General features: G+C 33.6%; 1 protein-coding gene and 1 long non-coding RNA gene across 2 annotated transcripts; one reads left to right on the top strand and one right to left on the bottom strand.

Moving 5' to 3' along the window:
* Nucleotides 1-3,683: 3,683 nt before the first annotated feature.
* Nucleotides 3,684-4,743, top strand: LOC137714865 (uncharacterized). The gene is made up of 3 exons (XR_011065478.1): nucleotides 3,684-3,921; nucleotides 4,189-4,321; nucleotides 4,417-4,743. It is a non-coding gene; the product is annotated as an uncharacterized lncRNA (long non-coding RNA).
* Nucleotides 4,744-9,070: 4,327 nt separating this feature from the next.
* LOC137714264 (uncharacterized) lies at nucleotides 9,071-9,523 on the bottom strand. The gene has a single exon (XM_068453514.1). It carries the CDS (start codon nucleotides 9,521-9,523, stop codon nucleotides 9,071-9,073), a length of 453 nt encoding a protein of 150 aa, XP_068309615.1.
* Between the last annotated feature and the right edge of the window lie 1,926 nt (nucleotides 9,524-11,449).

Genomic DNA, 11,449 nt, shown 5'->3' with positions numbered 1-11,449 from the left:
CCGCATAAGTAATTCTTTTGGTATTCTTTATAAGGAAAATTAATGAAAAATGTTTGAAAACTTTGAGTTTTAACAATAAAGACAAAATAAAGGGTAAAGTGAATAGTATCAGGATTGACTTTTTAGTGTAAAAATATGATTTTTCGTTAAAATGAACAGTACGATGAGCTTTTCATTAAAGTTTCATTCTTTATATGGTTTCTATTTCCTTGATGTTGAAGTACCATAACGTTTTAATTATGGGTAGTATTATTCACACTCTCAATTTTTAACCATCGAATCAAATGAGTTGAAGAAAATCAATGGTAAACACTTAACAAAGGTGTGTGAGAGGTAAAAAAAAATGTGTGTTAATAGCACTCTCCCTAATTAGGTTTTTTTTATCACAAATTGTTGGTCCTGGAAATTGACCTACACCTTCAAGATGATCCTTAAAATTGAAAATCGATCAATGTACTCCATAAAAATAGGTATCAGTCAAAAATTTTGACCGAATTGTAACGGAATGACCATATTGATTTGTGACACTTATTTTCAAGAACTACATTTATCGATTATCAATTTCAGGGTTCATTTAATAGTGTTAGTCAATTTCAAAGATCATTTATAATAAAAACTTGTTTTAATTAATTAGCTTTATAGTTCTATTTATGTCGGTCACTTTTTAACTACTTGAAGCCACCAGTCCCTGTCCAGACACGATTGATCCAAAGATCAATTCCTATCCTTATTTGAGAATTAATTTGTTAAATTTTGATTTGGATAGTATCTTAATTATGATTAGGGAACTGCTTCTGCTTTTGTCTTTATCCATTTAGAATTGTAATGGTTATACTTCGCTGTGTACAAGTGAAGAAACTGGTGCTATTGCCCTTTGAGAATTGTAATGATCATCCTCTTGTACATTATTATAAATTTGGGTACTGTCGATAAATATTTCAAGATATATTTCTCTCTCTTTTTCTCACTCACTAAGCATGATGACTGAGTACGTGATGACGAAGAAATTAGGAAAAGATATTCTCCGAATAAGAAATATATTTTTTCCCTGTAAAAATCATGGTTTTATTTTTTTTTCGACCTCCTACCAGAAAATTTGGGGATTACAGATGGAGCCGATGTTTCCCAAGACAAGACACATCTATATATATTTAGATCAGGTTCTCTAAGAAAAGGAATCCTCATTTTTTTTTAAATGATGATTAGTTGTGGGTTCACATCACATCGAACTTCAAACCATTTATTTTTCAAGTTACACCTCATAGATCATCATTACAAAATATCAACTATCGGAAATATTTGAGTCATCTAATTGAGCTCAAAGAAATTGACAAATATTATGTTCGAAAAAATATTAAAATTTTATCGTGTTAATTAAATGGGCAAATTGTTTCGGATTGATTTGAATTTTTATATAGATAATATATGAATCGACACTTACAAGAATAGATGGTTAAAATTATTGAAATTCAATATAAAATGAGTCTGACAACTAATTCCATTTTTTAAGAAATGGAAATCCTTTCTAAAAAAGGCATGTATTGAGATAATGATGACCTTCACTTTAACATAATCGGATCCCCTCCTGACCCAAATAAACAGAACCTAAGAATCAAAAGATCCGGATAGTTAAAATTTGATTCAACGGTTACAATTATTATAATTTGTAGAGGGTCCTTGTTTGTAACCGTTTGATCAAATTTCAACGGTCCGGATTCTTTGCTCAAGAAGCTTATTTTATTTGGGTCTGGAGGAGATCCTGTTCCACTTTAACAATAATAGTTAACCAGAATGTTTAGGTACGTAGAATTGGGTCAAATGGACTTGTCATATGGAAGAAAATTCGTCAGTGTATACTGTATACCATGACAAAAGTTTTTAAAAACAAAAGAAAGTCAAAGGTCCAAACATGTGATCTTTACTTTTGAGTACCTAAGTTGTCAACAGGATCCTCTTTGTTAAGTAGTTATCATAGTATTTTAGATCTCAACTGTTCTATGACTGGTGTCTCACATGGTAACAGCATCAATAGACGTATGGTACTGAGATAATTTTATAAAAAATGGGTATAAAAAATTGAACTAAAAAAATGTGTTTGATAAACATTTAAAAACAACTTCTTTTTATAATTTTGGATGAAAAAAACTGAAAAGGTGAAACAACAAAAATGAGCTTTGAAAAAAAAGTTGAAAACGTTAAGCAGCATAAATATTGGATTATATGTTGAATGTTGGATTATGATTTCTTGTTAAAAGTTAGATTATGATTTCATGTTAAACGTTGGATTATATGTTTAAGATAAAGTTTATAAATAATTTTCTTTTAAAAATAAAGTATATTTAGCAATTTACTTTTATTTGTTAAGAAAATTAAATAAATGGCATATCTAGTATTATATCATTTTTATCATTTCACATAGTCACAGCTGTTTCACATAAAAGTTTATCAAACACTATAATATTGCTTTTTTTTTTCTTTCTTTCTTTCTTTTTTCCAAAAACATTTTTACAAAAAACTTTACCAAACATTCTGCTGTTCTATTTCACAGCTGCTTATTCTCAAAGCACAATAATATCAAACTAGCGCTATGTGCTACATCGATAAGCTAGGGTAACAATTGGTGACTATTATTAATGTGTTTTTCACATATTACAGTTCGCTGTTTCTCATTCATTAACCGAAGTTGAATATACATCAATCGTTCGTCCACGTAAGCATGTGTAAACAACGTATTGGCTTAGACAATTACTCTGTGATAGTGTTTATCTTGATAAGCTTCCATTGCTTTGGAGTGACAACATTTATACAATTGCTCTTGTTTCCAACCATATTTTTCACAAAAAACGAAACACAGTGAACAGTATATCCATTTCAGTAGAGAACTAATTCAAATAAAAAGAGGATTTGGTTATCCATCATGTTGCCAGTTCAAATAAAATTTATATATACTAAAACCCAAACTCAATGTTACTGTTCATTAACAGTAAAGTGACGAAAATACCCTCAAAATAAGAGTGATGATAAATCCACCTCACCTCACGGTCTTATTTCTCCACCCACCTTTTAATAAAAAATTTAATACCAAATTTATTCTCTTGTAAAATGAAATCTAAAACCAAAGAAAGGAAAAACCCTTGCTCTCTAGGTTGACAGGTTTGTTCTTCCCTATCTTCTAGAACAATCCACCTCTATAAATGTTCAAAAAGTAAAGTCCCCAATACCTTTGGCCATTTTAATTTGATCTATTTGTTTTTGTTGTTAGTACCAGCAAATAGCCTTGAAAACTAGGATAAAGGCTTGTCTGTCCACAATCCACAATCCACGTACCGATATTGTGGAAGGCGCAGATGCAGTGGAATGCAGTGTTCTCGGGGCAGGTGGCATCCTGGAGGAAGGAGAAGACGCCGGGAATTGTGTAAAATGTATTGTATAGATGTGATCCTCGTTGTGCATCTTGATCAATTGAATCGTGTCTTTGTAGATTTTGTTTTATTCAATAAAAATAAAAATAAAAAGAATTTCAATATACAGGTTATTCTAGGAATAATAGTTGGCGGGAAGATAACATTTCAAGTTTTTAACATTTTGTGGTAGGTGAGATTATAATGTGAACGGGGAAATAAGACATTAGGGTGGGTCTAGTGGCATTCCAAAATAATTGTTTCATATCTCTTTATCTCGGCTTCTGTACAGTGAAAGTGCAGTCTTGCCCTTTCGATTCCTCCATCATCGGAGGATGTTTTGGCTCTAGTTGTTCTGGATCTTTCGTTTGGTTTCGGCTATTCTCTCTCACGTATCTCCAATTCCTTTGTTTTTCGCCGTCCGTTTTTCTCGGCCTTGACTTCTGTTTTCTTCATCGTCTTGCGTCGTTGTTGAAAATATTGACCGTTTTCCTTAGTTGTTCTTCGATTAGTAGTAAGGGTTGTTAATTTCTCTGCTTTTTTGGTTTGATTCCAATAATTTTTTTCTTGCTACTGGAGGTTGTTAAGCTTCCTTGAAAATCTGCAACTTTGCATTTCTTATGTGCTTTGTGTTTGTGGTTCTATATGGTTTGATGACCTCTTCTGAGAGGCTAGAGGTTTCTTGAGCATTGCTTTTTTCAAACAAGTAGTAAAAAGTATCACAAATATTGCTTTTGAATGTTTTAATTTTTAAACACTAATTGAATTTGTTGGGGACTTTATGCAGGCATCTAATTGGAGGAGGATGCTCGAGTTCGTCTTCTGATTCTCACGAAGATAAAGAAAAGTTTCAGGAAAAATCTTGGTAGTTCTGGTGAGAATTTTACACCTATAGGCTCTCAGCTAAAAACCCAATGCTGGTAAGAATTCTAGCATTTCTGATGTAATATTATTATTGTTTTATGAGTACAAGAGGGTTTTCTAATGCAACTGTTTTTCTTTAACGAATGGTTAGGTGATTATCCATTTATTCTCCAACCTGGAAATGGTCAGAAATCAGAATGGCGAAAAATGAGGGAGAAAGGTGGCTTTGTTGCTGGAAAAACTACTGAACCAGTAGAACTTTCCTCGGTTCTTCAATTCAATTCGAATAATTTTTTTTACCCGGAAACGCTATCGTTTCCTGGTGAGTTTTATAGCTTTCTCAGTGTGGGTGTTTCAATTTCGTTTATGTGATTTTGGATTTGCAAATTTGTTTTCTGTTCAAATTTCCTTTTGTGATTTTGGAGGGTTTTGTTTATCGATTATCTCACTCAGCTCTCTTTCTCACTTTTCTGCTGGATGTCAATGTTTTCAAGAGGAGTAATGCTACTATTCATATGTTTTTGTACACATTTTTATACTATCGTAGCTAGTATTTAATGTAGACAATCATATTATTTGAATTAATCAAATGTTTAAATTGAATTTATTATTTAATAAACTAATAATTAATAAAAACTAATTACTTAAATGATAATTGTGGTATACTAAGAATTTTTATTTTTCTTTTTTTTTAATTTTGCAAATTTTTTAAACGAACATCGAATGTTATTTAAATTAATATATAATTATGATATAAAAATACGATACGATTAACATTATTCTTTCAAAAGTGGTCCAAAACTTTTCTTATAGATGTCAATGTTTTCAAAAGTGGCAGAAAGCAGAGTGTGACAGAAGGCACAGTGTGACAGCCGTGCAGCCTTCTTCCTAGCCGAGTGTGTGCGTGAGCATACAAAAGTAAAGTTGTGTGAAATTGCCAAAAGTTGAAGGGAGGATGATTCTTTACTTTCTTAATCTTTATATTGTTTCATGCTTTTTTATTTAAATGATTACAGTTAAATTACGTCAATATCTTATATTAATTTTTTTATAAAGATAATAAGATAAAAAATAATATGTGAGATGAAAGAATAGAAGGGAATGAGAATAAAAAGATAGAGAATCCTCCTCTAAGATGAAGATTTTTGTTCACCTTTCTTTTTTCGTTTTTGCGTGTATTAGTCTTTGTGTTTTACATTGCAGGCATCATTTTCCAATTATTGTTACCTATTCAATTTATTTGATTCATAAACATTAGTGGACATTTATATTATTGGACTATCTGTCATAGGAAAATTGTTGTCTGGCAGAAACTACTTAAATAAACTCACATCTAATCTTTTTGGCATTCGTAAAAAAACAAATCTGCAATCTTTTTTCCATGTAAAAATCTTTTTAATGTTTTCAAAATAAATAATATTAATCTTTTAAATTTTTCAGACAATCTTTCATATAATTTTTGATCCCGTAACAACGCATGGGTACCAATTTTTAGTAAATACTAAAGGGCTCCATTTTCCCTAGTTATTATGTTTGCGCAAACAAGCTCATGCTACAAAACCCTAACATGAGGTTGAGGGAGCTTTATCATTCAGCTTTTCTCTCTTCTCTCTCACTTCATATATTAATTTTTTGAGTTTACTTTGTGGAGATTGCATATTCGATTGAACTGAATCAAATCTTACACTCAAATAAAACAAAATACTACTATAGGTGAGAGAAAAAAAAATGAAAAGTATGCCTACACAGTAGGATTAGTGACAGCATAATCAATATATTGTTACCTTAAAAAGTTTACTTAGTCAATCTTCTATTTTTTTGTATTGCCAGTGTATAGTTAACCCAAATCTAAGATATAAAAATTACAAAATAGAATAATATATATATATATATATATATAATAAATGTTATCTATTTTATATCTAATTGAGAGTTGCGACCGAGGGTCTAGGTGAGTTAGACGGATCCGTAGGTAGATTTATGCGTCTTTTCTTAATTTTCAAACGCTAGCGCTTAGAGCAACTCCACCGTGGTGGATTGCTCGGGGGACAGGCTAGAGAAAAGGGCCCGAGGCCTTGTGGATTTGCTCCAGCGTGAAGGAGTCCGAGTGGAGGTGGAGGCCCGAGCTCAGGGCCTGTGAAGAATTGCCAGCCCGAGAGCCCAAGTGGATGTGACGTCAGCCTGGTGTCAGGCCCTTTTTTTATTTTTTTTTTCATCAGGCGCGTGCACCCTACTCGCGTGTGAGGATGCGTCGCCTGACATAATTTCAGAAAAGTTAGCCCACTTTTCAGAACTGAAATGTTACCGTTGGAAGCCACGTGGCTTCCTACAGTCCGTTCAATCTCAACGACTATTTAATTTGGACCGTTCGATCTCAACGGTAAAAAAAATAATAAAAATTTTATTTAATATCAACCGTCAGATCGACTATTGATATTAATCTGCTTTATAAATAAAAAAATAAAAGAAAAAATAGTTTTAAAATTAAGAAAAGTTATCGTTGTGACACATGGCACAATCTGGAGTGTTGGAATTCAAATTTTTTTTATATCCAATGGTAGAGATTAATTAGTTGAATAAAAATTTTAAAAAAAAATTGTAAAAAATTTGAAAAAAAATTGTTTTTACTTTTCTATAAATACATTCTCATTATCATCTACCTTACACCACAATTTCATATTTTCTCAACTACTTTCAATCACATTCCTTTCTTTCTTTCAAAGTTTCAATCCATTTTTTTTCAACAAAATGACCTACTGATGCAGGTACGAATTGGTCACTTCTTGAAGATGTTGCGTTGTGTACTAGCTGGGTTGAAGTTACTCATAGTTCGCTTACAGGTAATGAGATGCAGTTGCGAGAAATGTGGAGTCTTATTCATACCAATTATCTTGAGAAAATTGGTGGGAAAAGAACCAAAGAATCGATGTCCAGTCGTTGGAAATTACTTAGCCAATCGTTTAGTACGTGGAGAGACGCATTGGCACAAGCTAGTACTAATATTCAAAGTGGGGAAAATTACTTGGATCAGGTAACAATATATTATTTATTTGTTTGTACTATACCCAAATTTACATTATAATTATTTGTTTGTATTATTTATTTGTTACCTACTTAAATTATAATTATTTGTTTGTATTATTTATTTGTTACCTATTTTCATTATAATTATTTCTTCTCCCACATTGTGTAGAAACTTCAAGCACAAGCTTGGTACGGTGCCAAAACCAAAAGCAAAAATAAATCATTCAATCGGTGGGAATGTTGGAATATTGTCAAAGATTGTCCTAAATTTAGAGTTTTGTTTATCGGTCCAGAAGTTTTCATGAATATCACCCCTCTACACTCTACACCTAATCATGGTTCGCATGTTCATGAAGATGACGCAGAAGAAGTGCCAGAAACGCCCTTCCCTGAACAAGCGTCGGGTTTGACCCGTTATCCAATTAGGCCTCAAGGTAAGAAGGCTTCAAAGAGAAAAGGGAGTGCTTCCAAGAATGATTATGCAAAGTTCATGGAAGAACTTGCTCGTGAAGGTGAATTGACTTTGGCGAGGGAAATGGCGAAATATGATGCTGATAAGGCTAGAGATGACGCAAAAGCTGCAGCTATTGAGAGAGAATTTCAGGCTAATGAAAGAGAAATAGAGCTATTTAGGCAAGAAAGGGAACATGTTAGAGAAGAAAAATGGGCTCAACGATATTGTGAGATTATGAACACGCCTTTAGAAGGGAAGTCTCCAAATTCTAAATTTTTTTGGAAGTCAGAGAAAGCGGACGTGGTACGAATGAGGCGTGCAAGAGAAGTGAGAGCAAGCCAAGATGGTCCTAGCACCACAAGAGAAGATCATCCTAGCACCACAAATTGGTTAAGTGATGATGAATAGAGTAGTTTTTGTAATCGGAGCCCATAATTTTCCAATCACTTTGGATTGTAATTTATTATTTATTGAATATAGTACTTTATTTTTTTTCCAATTTATTGAATGTTTCTTCAAATGAATTTGGTAAGTTATTTATACTAAGAGAATATTTATTCAAATGACAAAAACACACCAAATAAAATTACATAAGCATACCGAATAATAAAAAACTCACTAAAGCTGAACTAAAAAAATTACATAAACATACCAAATAATAAAACACACCAAATAAAATTACATAAACATACCAAATAACAAAAAACACACTAAATGAACTTAATTATCTTCAGCTTGTTTCAATGCCCATTGGTGCTCTATCAAGTCATTTTGCCGGGCATTGCGCATGTCTGGCATTTGAAATACAGTATATCGTTGAATGACCCTTTCATTGTAACGTCCATCCCTTTGTAATGGTTCATGTTGCACGGGCTCATCGGTAGCATCATGAGCACAAAATATACGTGTTCTTGAATTGTTCATCGTGTCTGGCTTATATTCATCAACGACTTCATAATCGTACTCATCTTCCATAATTATGTTGTGAAGAATGATGCACGTCATCATGATAGATCAAAGTGACTCTACATCAAACAATTCTGGCAGCACCCCTGACGATCGCCCAACGAGCTTGGAGGATACTGAAACAACGCTCCACATTCTTCTTGCACCCCTCTTGACAGCTTGCAAAGTGTTTTTCCTTTGCACTTTAGGAACGTGGCACTGTTTTGACAAATGTTGACCACCTTGGGTAAATGCCGTCAGCTAGGTAGTATGGTCCGTTGTACATACGTCCGTTGACCTCATACGTGACTTTTAGTGCCTTTCCTTGCAGGACATCGTTGAACACTGGGGATTGGGCAAGGACATTGAAGTCATTTTGAGCTCACGGAACCCCGAAAAAGGCGTGCCAAATCCATGTATCAAAAGATGCCACCGCCTCCAAAATGATACTTTTTGCTCCTTTTCTGTCCCCATAAGCACCTTGCCATGCATTTGGACTGTTTTTCCATGTCCAGTGCATACAATCAATGCTTCCAATCATCCCAGGAAAACCACGCATCTCGGCCTTCTTCAGAAGCCTTTGCAAGTCCATGTTTGTAGGTTTCCGGAGGTACTCTGCGGTGTAGATAGATTCGATTACTTCGCAAAACCTCATCAATGACTCAAGAATGGTTGATTTCCCCATCCTCGTTATCTCATCCACTTGGTCTGTAGATGCTCCATATGCAAGCATTCGCAAGGCGGCAGTAATTTTTTGCTGAGGAAGAAGACCCATAACACCAAAAGCATCATTCTTTTGAACAAAGTAAGAATCATAGTTGCAAACAGCAATCATGATTTTGTTGAACAAATGTTGTTCCATTCTAAAACGACGTCTAAAGTACGTATTAGGGAATGCACTATTACGGACAAAATAATCGTCCAAGAGTTCCGTACCTCGTCTTTGCCTGCTTCTATCAAGGTTTCCGGAACGGCTGGGCCTGCAGATCCGAGCCACAGCTTGGATGACTCGACGGGAATGTGAGGCTTTGCCTATTCTTGCTTCGTCATCTCTCCTTCTACACTCCTCATCCTCATCCCTCTCATTTTTTGCCACCTGGAGATTGAACATTCCTTCTGATTGGTTAAACAATTCTTCCTCTTCCTGATCGAGTTCCCACATCATCCTTGAGGAAGAAGAATACATTGTAAGAAAGAAGCAAAAACTATGAATAATGATAGAGATTTTTGTGAAGAAGGAAACAGAAACTATGAATAATGATAGAGATCTTGAGAAAATTGGTGTGAGATTTGTGAGGATGGATGGTGGATTATATAGAGGATTCAGAAAGGATTAGGTTGTAGATAATACCACGTGGCATGTTGTCATTCGTTAAAAATCTGATGGAAATCTATCCTCAAAGATTGTAAACAGATTATGACACATGGCGCGACGTGATTGGTTAATAATCTTATCAGAAATCCATCACCAATAATTGTATTTTCGGATAATGACACGTGGCATGCTGACATTCGTTAAAAATCTGATGGAAATCTATCCTCAAAGATTGTAAACAGATTATGACACGTGGCGCGACGTGATTGGTTAATAATCTTATCAAAAATCCATCACCAATAATTGTATTTTCGGATAATGACACGTGGCGTAACGAGTACGATTAAAAATCTTATTGGAAATCCATCCCCAATAATTGTCTTTTCGAATTTTATGACAAGTGGTGCAACGATAACGATTAAAAATCTTATCCGAAATTACAAATAAAATTATTTTGTATTATTTAATAATACTTCGGATAATGACACGTGGCGCAACGAGAACGATTAAAAATCTTATTCGAAATTACAATTAAAATTATTTTGTATTATTTAATAATACTTTGGTTAATGACACATGGCGTAACGAGAACGATTAAAAATCTTATCCGAAATTACAATTAAAATTATTTTGTATTATTTTATAAATAAATAAAAATATTAATATTTTATTGCCTATTGCCAGGGCTATTGAAGTGTAACGGTGGAGATGCAAAAGACGATTACTGTTCATTAAGGGTAGTTACTATTCACAAGGTGGATTGAATAGTGAATAGCCTGGGGGGAGGGCTTCTACACTGGAGTTGCTCTTAGGTGGGGCTTAAGCAGCGTTAAGTGAGCATTTTTAAAACAGTGCATAAGAAAAAATATGGAGTTTTTAGAGAATTAATGGAGGATTTAGTGCAAAACCAAGTAAGGTGGCGTTCTAATATTCATACATATCCGACCGAAGTTAGAGGAATGAGGCTGGGTTGTTGTGGTTGTCGGTGGCTGACTTTGTCCAACTTTACTAAGCCTTTTCCTAAAAGAGTCATTGCCATAAAGATCGATGGATCTCCAGCCATTAGTGTAGCTAGGAATTATTTGTTGGGCAGGTTAAACTAAAATTATTACTACAAAATCAAGTGGTTAAATTTTTACTGTTACTTACATAAAGTTACACAATAATAAGCCTAAAAGCAATAATTTGAAGTAAGAAATTATATTAGATGTCTGGTGAGGATCATAAGGCTGCTCAGTTGATACTGGTGCGATATCATTAGATGCAAAAGGTATATTACTCTCTAATTTATCACCATCATCTCTTTTTCTAAAGAATGAATCAATAGTTCTTAACCTCTTCATTGAACAAACGTTGACCTAACAAATTGAAAAACAATAAACAAGTTTATATAATAAATTATATTTCTAAGAAATCTATCCAAAAAAATATATAGTAAATTTGAAT

The sequence above is a fragment of the Pyrus communis genome, chromosome 14, assembly GCF_963583255.1.
Source record: "Pyrus communis chromosome 14, drPyrComm1.1, whole genome shotgun sequence".
NCBI lineage: Eukaryota > Viridiplantae > Streptophyta > Magnoliopsida > Rosales > Rosaceae > Pyrus > Pyrus communis.
Note: the sequence above shows the minus strand (reverse complement) of the source record. Positions and strands in the feature narration are given on the sequence as shown.

Excerpts from the sequence above, each read along its gene's own strand:
- LOC137714264 (XM_068453514.1), bottom strand. The coding sequence starts at position 9,523 with ATGATTGCTGTTTGCAACTATGATTCTTACTTTGTTCAAAAGAATGAT.